This window comes from Delphinus delphis, chromosome 10, assembly GCF_949987515.2.
Source record: "Delphinus delphis chromosome 10, mDelDel1.2, whole genome shotgun sequence".
In the NCBI taxonomy this organism is placed as follows: Eukaryota; Metazoa; Chordata; class Mammalia; order Artiodactyla; family Delphinidae; genus Delphinus; species Delphinus delphis.
Genome location: NC_082692.2, coordinates 100,311,984 through 100,326,312, shown reverse-complemented (window position 1 = coordinate 100,326,312; position 14,329 = coordinate 100,311,984). Strand labels below are relative to the sequence as shown.

Below are 14,329 nucleotides of genomic sequence, written 5' to 3'. Positions count from 1 at the left end.
GGGGAGTGGTTGTCAGGTAGAACTGATGACTGGAAGGCTGCGGTAGCAGGAGTTGTCAGAAGTTCTAGATTTGAGGAGATGTGGTAAACGATATTAGTCATTGGACTAAAAAAATTCATCATCCTCCTTTCCCATTCGCCCTTGGATGTACATGTTGAATCCAGGCCCATCCTTGCGTTGCAACCAGGAGCTTCCATCCACATCACCTACCCCCAGAAGGAACCAATGAAACATCTTTTTGTTTTTGCAGGTTTTTATTCAGAGACCACAAGCAGATCTTCCACCCTCAGATCTCTGACTACAAAAGGTGCGATGGAACATTTTTCCCTTCCCCGTCCTTTTCCTTACTCCAGCCCAGGGTCTGTTTGGGGAACCTGCTCATCCCCAGGCCCCTCCCAAAGTGACTCACTAACGTGGTCTCTGACGCATCCCCAGGAAGGGAAGTGGGGTGACGGGGGGGCATCCCTTTGTGGGAGAGAGTGACCAATTATTTATCCTCCCGCATAGGATGCCCTGGCTTAATGACCTGTAAGGGCCATTTCAGCACTTCCATTCCATCTGTCCCCAAGGCCTCACCTTAGGTGAGAACTTTGGCTCTCATTCAGCTCTCAGGGTGTCTGCCTCCTCACAGCTGAAGGTCCTTCTTGTCTGAGATGGACAGTATTACCTAGTAGTATGCGTGCTCTAGGACCATGAATGACATCAAGACTAACCGAGAACTATACCAGCAATACACCGCCATGGACCCCAAGGTGCTGGCCCGCATCTCCAGGCTGCTCATCGTCTGCCAGGGTGCAGGCATTTCTGTACCCAAGGGCATCAGAAACATCTTTGAGTTTACCTGGGAGGAGCTGATCACTGACCCCACGATCCCTACCCCTTCTGAGATCCTGGGCCTGGAGATCAGCATTGGAGCCCCGCCCGTGGTGCTTATGGAACCGGCCCCTGTGCAGGCCCCTGTCCAGAACAAGCCACCTCCGCCAGTGCTACCACTGCCGATGCTGCCCGCTTCCACTGGGCCGGCCAAATTCTCCACACACTCTCCTACCCACGGCCAACGGGGCCATCCAGCCAGGAGACCCTGCACAGGTTCCAGAGGCAGTCTATCCACCTATTGACCGAGCTCCTCACCCTGAAGATGAAGGCCACGCTGGAGTCCATGTTCAGTAAGTCAGCGAAGTCTGGCTCACCGGATCCTGGCTCATTTTTCTAGGCCTGGAAGGGTCTGGCCTGGGCATGTGTGTATGTATCCACTGCACCCACCCCAGACAGGTCTACAAGAATGCGCCGTGAAAAGGTGGCAGCCAAGGGTCAGCTTTGCAACTCAGCTCCTTCCTGAGACCACCCCCAAGAATCATCCTTTCACCCCTCTCCGTTCTCCATTTTGTCCTCCCATCCCTCCAGCTTTGCTGAGCCCAGGTTGAGACGTTGGCCATGAGAACAGTGTGAGGTGTTGAAAGGGGGAGTTTGTGGAAATGATGCCAAGGTAGAGAGAGGCAGCACCCAGGAGGAGGGGGTAAATCGGGAGGGCCAGTTGGTGGGTAGCAAGACAGAGCCAAGCAGAGCCAGAACCAGGAGAGTCGTGAGAACTGGGAGAACACCGTAGAAGAGAACTTTAAAGATTTCTCTTAATTACTCTGAGCCTTCTCCAGCATTAAAAAATCTTTTTCTTCCAGAAATTGGTTGTTTTGTAACAACAGGGCACTTTAGAATATCTGGTCTACCGTACAACTAGGACAAAAACTTCATTATTATACTTTTGATTAAAAAAATTAAAATAAAAAAATTGAAAGCAGAATCCCATCTGTTCCACTCCAGATTCTTCCACAAACATCCCAGCCATGGGAGTGAACTCACCTTACCAGCTTGTCTACGAGTACTCTACTGGCTGGCTGAGCTTTTCCCTCTCAACCGGAAGGGAAGTCAAGAAAAAACAGGTAACAGTGATTCCCAGCAAGACCTTTTGACCTACCTTTGGTGGTGGGGGTGGGATGGGGAGGGGGATAGAAGATTTCCTGTGTAGGTTGATGAGATGATTTGATTTGGTTTTCTGATAGGAAGGATATATAGCTGCCCTGGCCGGAGACCCAGCAGCTATTGACAGATTCTGTCCCATAAAAGGTGACATATCTCAACCAAGTCACTCCACTTTGCAGTCTCATCGTTTGAATGTTTACAAGTGCTCCATTTCTGTTAATGCGGTTCCTCTCACCTGGGGCAACACCCCTAGCAAACCCACATCTTCCACCTCCTATGTTATCCCATACTCACCCCCTCTTCTCAGAGAGAGACCTATGTTACCCATACTCACCCAGCAAGTGGGGGAACCAGTACCTGAACGGACGTATTTGGATACCAAGCCTAACCGTGTGTCCCCAGCTGGGTCAATTTATGTGGGCAGAAAACAGACATAGAGGCCATTTCTATTCTATTGCAGAAAACACAGAGCAGAAGGAAAGGCTTAAAGGAAAGAACTGGTGGCAGGTGAGACCAAACAGGGTAGCAGTGACTGTGCAGCCAGAGCTTGGAGGAGAGATGAGTTGGGGCTGGAGAGGGCAGAGAAGGAACTTTCTCTCGTGGAACTTCCAGGGCCCCCAAGGCTGTGGTGGTAGAGTGGTGGGGTAGGGGAGGGACTGTATTCGCAAAGTGGTGGTGGGAGGATCCACAGAAGTTTGGGATGCTCAAAGACTGTCCAGTGATTGCCACAGACACTGGAGGTAAGGCTAGAAGTTGAGAAGCTTGGATTTTATTCCTGAGCCCACCTCGGGTTGCTATGAGATTTGCCTTCTTCCAGGCCTCACTCTCCGTATCAAGTTGATCCTGTAGCCTTTCAGTCAGTGAACAAATGTTTATTGAACAATTGCTAGTTGTCAGTCACTGTTCTTTTTTTTGGTACACGGGCCTCTCACTGTTGTGGCCTCTCCCATTGCGGAGCACAGGCTCCGGACGCACAGGCTCAGCGGCCATGGCTCATGGGCGAGGCCGCTCCGCGGCATGTGGGATCTTCCTGGACCGGGGCACGAACCCGTGTCCCCTGCATCGGCAGGCGGACTCTCAACCACTGCACCACCAGGGAAGCCCCAGTCACTGTTCTGAATGCTGTGGGTACATGTGTGGATTTTAAGACAAAGAACACCTTCCCTGACGGAGGTGACATCCTCAGACTCTTGTTTCCCCTGTTCCTTTACCTCTCATGACACATTTTCTGTCACTGTGAGCATCACTTCCAGCATCCCTCTTTATATGCTCCTGGTTTATCGTATCTCCTCCTGAGCTGGCCCTAAATCAATGCAGTCACTTTGAGGGGAAACAAAGTATCCTCAGGACACCCAGTGATTTCATGATTTTTCTTCCTAATGACCTCAGGGGTGATGCCTTGAGTAACGTTGTTCCAAAACAAAAGTTACATGTCTGTTGGTCTCTTTGTCTATGTGGCTGTTTTCCTCTGCCACCCAAGGATGTGATTACCCCATGATGTTGCATCATTCTCACTAGGATGTTCAACGCTGCTGCATTTCTTATAGGTTCCTGATACTGTTTAGAAATTATTCTCACACATGTGTGCTAGGATGGGTGGTTAACCTTCCCTAATAGTTTATAAGTAACCGTGTGTCCTAGCTTGCCCAGGAAAGTCCCAGTTTATGCTGTTGTCCTGGCATAACTATTAATTATACCCACTTTCACTCCAAAGTACCCTAGCTTAAAGAACATATTGTAGAGTCGTTGTGGTTTTAAGTCATTTTGGGTTTGGGACCTCTGCTATCTGTTCCATGTACACGTGCTGTCACACCTTGCCAGCTGGCCCCCTTTGCAGTTCTAGGGTCATGCAGACTTGGAGCAGACAGGCTCCAGGAGTTGGACCTACTCCCTGAGCAGACAACAGCTATTTCTGGAGCACAGCCCAACTTTACAGGCAGAGAATTGAGAGAAATCTGTCAACAGTGGTTCCTGGTTGTCATACTTGGGGACCCAAAGCAACTAGAGGCAGGCCAGAAATGGATGCTCAAGCCAGCAGAGGTTCCAGGAGGTCAGCCAGCAGGTAGGTGGGCCTCAGGGTCAAGTCTCTGGTCTCATGGCTGGAGGAGTCAGGAAAGGGACCAGGAACCACTGAAGGTGACAGATATCAGACATGGTACCCAAGCAGCAACCAGAAACCTCGAGGCTTGGCTGACAGTGAGAAAGTCTCCATTCTGAGGCCTTCAGGGCTCAGTTGGAGCCTAAGCAATGCCCCTGGCCTGAAGACTCATTTTATTTTTGAGTCCAAGGTGAAGATGAGCCTACATATATCAAGGAAGAGCATGTGGCTCCAGCTGAGTAGGCAGCAGAGGCTCAGAAGCAGGCAGGACCTGAATAGATGCTTCTGGAAATTCAGCCATGGATGATCACCTCCACAATTTTATGTCATCATATCCTCATACCACCTAAGACTTGCCATGGGGGATAACTGTGAAAATAATGGAAATAAGCACAAAACATTGCCACCACAGATTTGAGCAGGCAGAAGAAAGAATCAGCTCGAAGACAGGACAATGGAAATTATTGAGTCTGAAGAACAGAAAGAAAAGAGATTGAAGAAAAATGAACAGAGCCTAAGGGAACTGTGGGACACCATCAAGTGGCATATGCATGTGGGAGTCCCAGAAGAGGAAGAGAGATCAAAAGAGGCAGAGAAAATATTTAAGAAATAATGGCTGAAATTTTCCCAAATTTGATGCAAGACATGAATATAAACGTCAGAGAAACTCAGCAGGCTCCCAGAAAGATGAACTCAGAGAAACCCACACCAAGACACATTAATCGTCAAACTTTCAAAAGACAAAGACGAAAAGAGAATCTTGAAAGCAGTAAGAGAGAAGTGAATCCTCACATACAATGAATTTCAATAAGATCATTAGCAGGTTTCTCATCAGAATTTGGAGGATACAAGGTACAGGGCAAATACATTCAAAATGCTTAAAGAAAAAACCTGTCAGCTAAGAATCAATCCTGAATTCAGGAAAACTGTACTTCAAAACTGAGCAAGAAATTAAGACATACAAAACCTGAGGCAGTTCATGACAACTAAATCTGTGCTGCAGGAAGTGCTGAAGGGAGTCCTGCAAGGTGAAATGAAAGGACACTAGAGAGAACCACAAAGCTATATGGAGAAATAAAGAGCTCAATAAAGGTAATACATAGGAAAGAATAAAAGCTAGTATTATTGTAACAGCAGTTTGTAACTGCACTTTTTGTTTTTCTACATGATTTAAGAGACTAATATATTTAAAGAAAAAAATTAGTGTAAAAGCCAGTATTACTGTTAACTTTGGTTTGTAGCTCCAAATCTTAGTTTCTACATAATTTGAAAGATTTAAAAGAAATGTTAATTTATGTTTTGGGACATACGATATAAAAAGATGTAATTTTTAGGACATTAACAACTGACAGTGATGGGGATGATGCTGTAAAGGAGGAGAGTTTTTGTACGTTATTGAAGTTTTGTACGTTATTGAAGTTGTAATCCCCATGGTAACCACAAAGAAAATAACTACAATATACAGAAAAGGAAATGAGAAATTTTAAAATTTCACTACAAAAAATTAAAACAAATTAAGACAGTAATGCAGGATATGAAGAACAAAAACTCTAATAAGGCATATAGAAAATAAAAAACACAGTAACAGAAGCAAGTCCCTCCTTATCAGTAATTCCTTTAAATGTAAATTGGCTAAATTTTGTAATCAAAAGACTGAGATTGGGAGAATGAATAGCAACTCATGATCCAACTATACGCTATAAGAGACTCACTTGAGATCCAGAGACACAATTGGGTTTGAATGTGAAAATATGGAAAAAGATATTCCATGCAAATAGTAACCAAAGGAGAGCAGGGGTGACTATACTAATATCAGATAAAATAGACTTTAAATTTAAAAAGATTACAAGAGACAAAGAAGGACATTCTATAATAATAAAATTTCAATACAGTAAGAAGATACAACAGTTATAAACATTTATGCACCTAATGACAGGCTGTCAAAATATATGAAGCAAAACCTGACCAGTTGAAGACAAGTAGTTCTACAGTAATAGTGGGAGACATCAATAACCCACTCACAATAATGGATAGAATAACAGACAGAAGTAAGAAAATAAAAAACAACACAATAAACCAACTAGATCTAACAGACACATGCAGAACACAAACAAAACAACAAAAACAGTGCACATTCTTTTCAAGTGTACATGGGACATTTCTAGGATAGATCATATGTTAGGCCACAAATTAAGTCTCAGTAGATTAAAAGAAATAGATTTCACTCAAAGTATATTATCTTACCACAATGGGATGAAGTTAGAAATCAGTAACAGAAGGAAAACTGGAACGTTTACAAAATTGTGGAAATTAAATAACACACACCTAATCAATGGATCAAAGAAGAAATTACAAGGAAAACTATAAAATACTAGAGACAAATGAAAATGAAAACAGCGGGCTTCCCTGGTGGCACAGTGGTTGAGAGTCCACCTGCCGATGCAGGGGACACAGGTTCGTGCCCCGGTCTGGGAAGATCCCACATGCTGTGGAGTGGCTAGGCCCGTGAGCCATGGCCGCTGAGCCTGCGTGTCCAGAGCCTGTGCTCCGCAACGGGAGAGGCCACAACAGGGAGAGGCCCATGTACTGCAAAAAAAAAAAAAAAAAAGAAAATGAAAACAGCATACCAAAACTTATGGGGTACAATGAAAGCAATGCTAAGGGGAAAATTTATAGCTATTAATGCTTACATTAAAAGGCAAGAAAGATCTCAAGTAAACAACCTAACTTTACAACTTAAGGAACTTTAAACTAAACCCAAAGCTAGAGAAGGAAGGAAATAAGGGTTAGAGCAGAGATAAACTAAATAGACAATATAAAAACAACAGAAAATCAATGAAACCAAAAGTTGATGCTTCAGAAAGATCAACACAATTGACAAATCTTTAGCTAGATGGACTAAGAAAAAAAGAAAGGAGACTCAAATTCCTAAAATCAGAATTGAAAATGGGACACAACTACTGATTCTACAGAAATAAAAGGGATTATCAGAGAGTACTATGAACAACTAACTGTATGCCAACAAATTGGATAACCTACATGAAGTGGACAGGTTCCTAAAACACAAAACCTACTTAGTCTAAATCATGAAGAAATAGAAAATTTGAACTAGACCTATAAATAGTAAGAGATTGAATCAGTTATCAAAAATCTCCCAACAAAGAAAATCCCTGGACCTGATAACTTCAGTGATGAATTCTCCCAAACATTTAAAGAAGAATTAATGCCAATTGTTCTAAAATTTTTCCCCAAAATTGAAGAGGGAACACTTCCCAACTCATTCTGTGAGGCCAGTATTGCCCTGATATTGGAGCCAAAGACACTAGAAGAAGACTACAGACTAATATACCTGATGAACATTGATGCAAAATTCCTTAGCAAAATATTAGCAAACAGAATTCGGCAGCATAATAAAAGGATTATACAACATGACACTAAACAGGATTTATTCCTGGAATGCAAGCATGGTTCAACATATAAAACTCAATCATTGGAACTTCTCTGGTGGTCCAGTGGTTGACTCCATGCTGCCAATGCAGGGGGCCCTGGTTCGAACCCTGTTCAGGGAACGAGATCCCACATGCCTCAACTAAAAGATCCCGCATGCCGCAATGAAGATCCCGAGTGCCACAACCAAGACCTGGCACAGCCAAATAAATAAATATTTTAAAAAATTGAAAAGAAAGATTTGGTCTATACCTATAATGGAATATTATGTAGCCTTAAAAAGGAAGGGAATTCTGCAATATGTTATAACATGGGTGAAACATGAGGACATTATGCTACATGAAACAAACCAGTCACAAAAAAGACAAATACTGTATGATTCCACTTATAGGAGGTACTTAGAGTAGTCAAAATCATAAAGATAGAAAGTAGATTGGCAGTTGCCAGGGGCTGGGGGTAGGGGAGAATGGGGGGTATTGTTACAGAGTTTCAATTTTATAAGATAAAAAGAGTTACGGGAATAGATGGTGATAACGGTTGCACAACACTGTGAATGTATTTAATACCACTGAACTTGCCTCTTAAAATTTAAGTTGGTAAATTTTTGTTATACGTATTTTACCACAAGCACACACAAAAGCCCGCAAAACATCACAGTCTTGAGTCTCAGTTGATGTACTCTGCCCTCTGCCGAAGGCCGAGGTAAGCCAGCATCAGAGAAGTGTTGAAGCCCTTGAGCCATTGAGCCATTGAGATGGAGCTGGGACTTTTTGTCTTAAGTCAGAAGTGTCACAAGGGAATCCCTTCTGCATCCACCACAGCCATGTGTGTGCTGTCTCTACCCAGGACCAGGCCGCCCTTGGGGAAATGTGGCTGGATTCACCACTCTGCATGAGTGTTCCTGACACACACTCGGTTGACTCACAGAGCGCCGCCTCTGTTTCATCAGTGACCTGCTGGGGATGCTTATCCCTGGAAGCATAAATGATTCCCACAGTTATTTTGATTCTCAAGGGATGCAGCTGTCCTGCTCTCCCCGCCCCCTCACCCCAGGTGAACATGACGTCTTGAGAAACCATTTTCTAAAACCCTCCCTAACCTGTTCATCTCCAGCTACAGGCAAACCCCCAAATTTGGAAGAAGTAGTCTTGACATCCCCACAACGAGGAGCGGGAACCTCTGCCTCTGAGGTTATCGAGTTCAGCGACCCCTGCCCTGAAGCCCGGGAGAAGCTGCAGGAGATGTGTCGCCTTGTGTGAGCACCTTAGTGGTTGGGGGTGTATGGGAGAGGAGGGCACAGCCTGTGTGTGCGTGGAGGGGGATCACGGACATGTTGGCTACCCCGTGCCCCCAGCCACAGTGACAGGGTGATAGTTGTCCCTCACACACAGGTCCCTAGTCCTTCCACAATCACAGTCATTTTCAGTCCTACTATGACCTTATGAGGAAGGCAGGTTTATTCCCGTTTTATAGATGAGGAAACTGAGGTACCCCAAGCACATGGTAAGGCATTATCTGAGGTCCCACAGCTCAATGGGCCTGTCCCAGGGCAATGTTCTTTGCCTCCTCACCAGTGAGACCCCTTTGCATGGCTTCTTAAAGTTTACACACCCTTACAGTTAAGAATGTTTATTTCTTGACATAATTTGTCAGATGTTCTCTTAGAAAAAAAGGAACAGCTCTCAAAACAAAAAACACTGACATGGGTGATTAATGGTATTTATGATTTTGTGTGTCCCACAAGTCCGAGCAAGTGAATCTGCGTTCCTCCAAAGGCCTGGACCATGGGCCATAAAGGATTTCAAACCTAGTTACATCTAAGCATATATGTGTCCTGGGGCTCACAGGCCACTGTCACTGCAGCTGTAGAATATGCGTAGAGGGCAGCCACCCAGTTTGCTCCTTACTGTGACATTCCAGAAGGAAGCTGTCTTCCTTTGTAAGCTCAGGATTGAGAGGTGATCAAAGCCTCCAGCTCTGCCACCCCGTTCCACACGCAGCTCCACTCCATGGGTCCCCACTCCTGTGCAAAAGGTGGAAATCAGGCCAGGGCCGGTCTCAAAGGGGTATGGGGACCTTCCCAGTTCTTCCTAAAAACATTACCTATAAGGATGAGGGGTTGGGGTAGGGACAGATACTTTGGGGACAGGGAAATGGAATGGGAGTCTGGGGAGCTGGGGAGGGGCTGTAGAGAGTCTGGTGAGTGAGAGGCAAGTGGCTAGAAAATATGTTGGTCTCCTTCCCTGCAGAGAAGCCGAAAGGGTCTCGTGGAAAGGGAGGAATATCTTCTACCCATGATCTTACGCAACTACAGGGCAAAGATGCCCCCTCATCTATGTCTACCCCCAAAGGGGTTGCTCAGATCCCAAGTTCCCACCATCCGCACCCTCCAGGTGCTCAGACTTCCACTCCCACCCCTCACCAACCTCCTGCCCATCATCTTCACTTGGACCGGCATTCTCAGGAATGGAAGGCACCCAAGAAGGCCATCAAGTTGCATTACACCTTCTATGATGGGTCCTTCTTCGTTTAGTATCCTTTTATTTGGTGCTTCCCTTTCTCCCCAGCAGCTCAGCCCAGAGAACTCCAGGCTTTGACAAAGCCAGAGTGTTTCCTTTGGCTTTTCATTTGGTCGGAGAAGTCTGGTGACGGGTCCTCTGGGATATTAAGAGTTTGTTCAGGTCAGAGAAGAAGTACCAAGAGTCAAGCCTCAAATTCAGTCCTGATCAACCAGTACGTACTGAACCCGACTATCTGTGATTATGTGTCAGTGCGGGCTGGGGGTGCAGCAGCAGTTCCTGCCTTCGAGGCTGTCCCAGGTGGGAAGAGATTGGAGACACAGAACAATTCATCTCTAGCCGAGAGAAGGTGATAGGAGACCCTCCATCCTGGGGGGGGGGGGTCTTTGTCCTTCTGTCCCAGGCTCAATGGGTAAGTACTGTGGTTCTTGCATACTTTGCCCCCAAGATCCCTGTATTTGGAGTCTAACCCGCACTGCACATACCCCACCTGGCACATGCTCGGGTTGATCTGCAGCTGAGGTCTGGCGGTATTCATGAGAATGTGGGCAGCTGGGTCCCAACCTCGGGGTGTGTTAGTGGCACAAGGGGACACATTTTCTCGTTGAGAATCTGGTGAAAGCTATAGACCCTCTTCCCAGAAATATGAACTGATACACATGCATGTAAAACATTTCCTGTGATTACAGGGGGTCTGCAGACCTTCAAAGCTTGTCCATGCACCAAGAACCCTAGACTGAGAAAAACTAAGATTTCTAACATGCAGGGTAAAGGCTGAGAGTTATGCATATTTTAGCATGAATGGAGTCAGGTTGCTTTCTTCATTCACAGATGTTTATCGAGTATTATATGCAATGATTAATGGAATGGAGTGAATGTACCACTTTACCTTAGAGGGAGGTGGCTCTCTGAGCCGTCTCAACAGGCGGCTCGGCAGGCCTTTCTGGCCATGGCCCCCCTCGCTTCCTTTGGCCTCCTCTCCACTGAACTGGGAATTCAGAATTGCAGTGCCTGTCAAAGGAGTCCTATGGTTTCTCTGACCATAAATGAGTGCATTCATTACCCTCTGCTCAGCCCTGCTTCCAGGGCACCTTGTGCATTGAACTCAGCACACACCTTCCCAGGCAGCTGCTGCTCACAGGGGTCATGGGGCTCCCTCTCCCCCCTTTTCTTCCTCAACACTGCATTGAATGGGACCATCACCCTGAACTCGTGAAGCAGGTTGCTATTGGCAGGACCAGAGAGGGGTGGACAAGTGTAGATCAGGGGATCAAGGTACTGCAGACCAGCCTGCTGGGATCCATGTTCCCTTCCCTGCCACAGAATCCCAAGGACCCCCTGCTGGGACCACCCGAGACCTCAGGCCATCGATGCTGGTGCGCTTGACTCAGACCCCAGTGATCTTGGTCATTAATGTATTTCTGCTGTGGGAGTCCCAAGAGGCCTGGATTCTAGGCCCAGTTCTTCTTGGTGACCCTGCATAAGCCATTCCATCTCTCTGGGCCTCACTTCTCTCCATTATAAGGTGAGAAAGTTGGACCCAGTGATCTTGAAGGACAGCATCTGCGTTACTGTGATCAAATGGCCAAAACACACGTGCAGGTGTTGGATCCCTCTGGATTAGAGAAAATGTTTGGGAGACACTTCCTTCCCTCATGGGTTCCACAGAACCCTGGACTTGGCAGCTAATTCTGTCTTCACGGAGACTGCTGGGCAAAACTTTCAGGTAGAAGTGATGTGTCTGCCCTTGGATTGCCAAAAAGCTCCAAGCCCCAGTGGGTTTGCACTGGTCAGTGTCAGACCCCAGAACCATCCCCGGCATCGCTTTCATTTGGGCTGTCAGCATCTCCTTGGACCTCTCTCCTCAATGGCTGAGTCTCCTGTCAAACTTCCCTCAAGTCCTTTTTTCATACAAAGATACAACTCACCACATTAAAAACAAACCATAATCCCCATGTGCCCAGTACTGTGCTAAGTGCTGTTCCTTTAGGGATTTGTTGAGCACTCAGAACTGCTGTGTGAGGTGCACTTTTTTTTTAATATGTAAAATGCACATAACATTTACCATTTTAAGCATTTTGAAGTGTACAATTCAGTGGCATTCATAGTGTTGTACAACCATCACGACTATCTAGTTTCCAGCACTTTTTCATCACCTCAGAAGGAAACCATGTACCTAATAAGCAGTCACTCCCCATTTCCCCTCCCCCACAGTCCCTGGCAACTGCTCATCTCCTTTCTGTCTCTATGCATTTCCCTATTCCAGACACTGCATATAAATGGAGTCACACAGTATGCGGTCTTTTTATCTGGCTTCTTTCACTTAGCATAATGTTTTCGAGGTTCTTCCATGTTGTAGTATGCATCAGTTCTCCCAGTTCCCCGACCAGGGATTGAACCCCAGCCCTTGGCAGTGGAAGCACAGAGTCCTAACCACTGGACCTCCAGGGAATTCCCTCCTTTTGTTTTTTTGATTGGGGTGAAATTCACATGACATAAAATCAGTCCTTTTAATGTGTACAATTTAGTGGCATTTAGCACATTCACAGTGTTGTGCAACCAACTCCTCTATTGAGTTCACCCCAAAAGAAAATCCTATACCCATTAATTGGTCACTCCTCATTTCTGCCTACCCCCAGGGGCAACCACCAATCTGTTTTTTTGTCTCTATGGATTTGCCTATTCTGCACATCTCATATAAATGGAATCTTACAGTATGTGGCCTTTTATGCCTGGCTTCCTTCACTTAATGTTTTCAAGATTCATACATGTTGTAGCATGTGTCAGAATTTCCTTCCTTTTCGTGGCTGACTAATATTCTATTGAATGGATATACCACTTTTTAAAATCCATTCTTTCATTTATGGACATTAGATTGCTCCCACCATTTGGCTAGTATGAATAATGCTGCTATGAACATTCTTGGAGAAGTTTTTATTTGCACACTGTTTTTATTTCTTTTCGGTCTATACCTAGGAGTGGAATTACTGGGTCATATGATAATTCTATATTTAACTTATTAACTTATTATGAAAACATTCAGAATGTTTTCCAAAGTGGCTGCACCATTTTACATTCCCACAGCAATGTGTGAGGGTTTCAATTTCTCCACATCCTTGACTATACTTGATATTTTCCAATTTTTAATTTCCAGCCATTCTAGTGGGTGTGAAGTGATACCTTGTCATGGTTTTGACTTGCATTTCCCTAATAACTAATGATTAGGAGCATTTTCATGTGCCTTCTTTGTATAATCTTCTTTGTAGAAATGTGTATTCAAGTCCTTTGCCAATTTTTTGATTAAGTTGTGAGTTCTTTTTATATTGTGGATACTAGACCCTTATCAGATATATAATTTACATATATTTTTCCTGTACTGTGAGGTGTCTTTTCATACTCTTGATAGCATCCTTTGATATACAAAAGATTTAAATTTTGATGAAGTCCAGTTTTTCTATATTTTTGGATTTTATATCTAAGAAACTATTCCTTATTCCTCTGTTTTCTTCTAAGAGCTTTATAGTTATAGCTCTTAGGTCTAGATCTCTGGTCCATTTTTCAGTTGATCTTTGCATATAGTATGAGTAAGGGTCCAACTTCATTCTTTTGCATGTGGTTCCCAAGTGTCCTAGCACTATTTGTTGAAGAGACTATTCTTTCCCTCATTGAATGGTCTTGTCGCCCTTGTTGAAAATCAATTGACCATAGATACATGGGCTTATTTTTGGGCTCTTAATTCTGTTCTGTTGATATATATGTCTATTATGCCAGTACCACACTGTTTTATTATCACTTTGTAGTAAGTGTTGAAATCAATAAGTGTGGGTCCTTCATCTTTATTCTTTTCTTCAAGATTATTTTGGTTATTTGGGTACCCTTGCAATTCTGTACGAGTTTTAGGATCAAGTTTTCCATTGCTGCAAAAAAGATTGATGGGATTGTTAGGGATTGCATTGTATTGGGTTGGCCAAAAAGACCCTAAGATGTTACAGAAAAACCCAAACAAATTTTTGTCCAACCCAATATCTGTAGATCACTGTGGGAAGCATTGCCATTAACAATATTAATTCTTCCAATCCATGAACACCGGGAACAAATGATCTGAAATGCTATATGAGCAACAACTACAATAGAAAAGTAATAAACAAAAGGAAATGATACCGTTTACAATAATATCAAAAAGGATAAAATACTTTGGAATAAATTTAACCAAGGAGGTGCAAAACTCGTACACTGAAAACTACAAAATATTGCTGAAGTAGAGAGGACTGAAATGAATGGAAAGACA

General features: G+C 44.4%; 1 protein-coding gene across 1 annotated transcript in view; it reads left to right on the top strand.

Moving 5' to 3' along the window:
• The first annotated feature begins 339 nt into the window (after positions 1 to 339).
• Positions 340 to 14,329, top strand: part of C10H3orf20 (chromosome 10 C3orf20 homolog) — a 33,861-nt gene continuing 19,871 nt past the window's right edge. The window contains 9 exon segments of the mRNA XM_060023796.1: positions 340 to 1,059; positions 1,062 to 1,166; positions 1,819 to 1,937; positions 3,305 to 3,314; positions 4,102 to 4,113; positions 8,663 to 8,777; positions 9,772 to 9,815; positions 9,818 to 9,874; positions 9,877 to 10,054. Of these exon segments, the coding sequence (XP_059879779.1) occupies positions 693 to 1,059; positions 1,062 to 1,166; positions 1,819 to 1,937; positions 3,305 to 3,314; positions 4,102 to 4,113; positions 8,663 to 8,777; positions 9,772 to 9,815; positions 9,818 to 9,874; positions 9,877 to 10,054 (1,007 nt within the window). The 5' untranslated portion in view covers positions 340 to 692.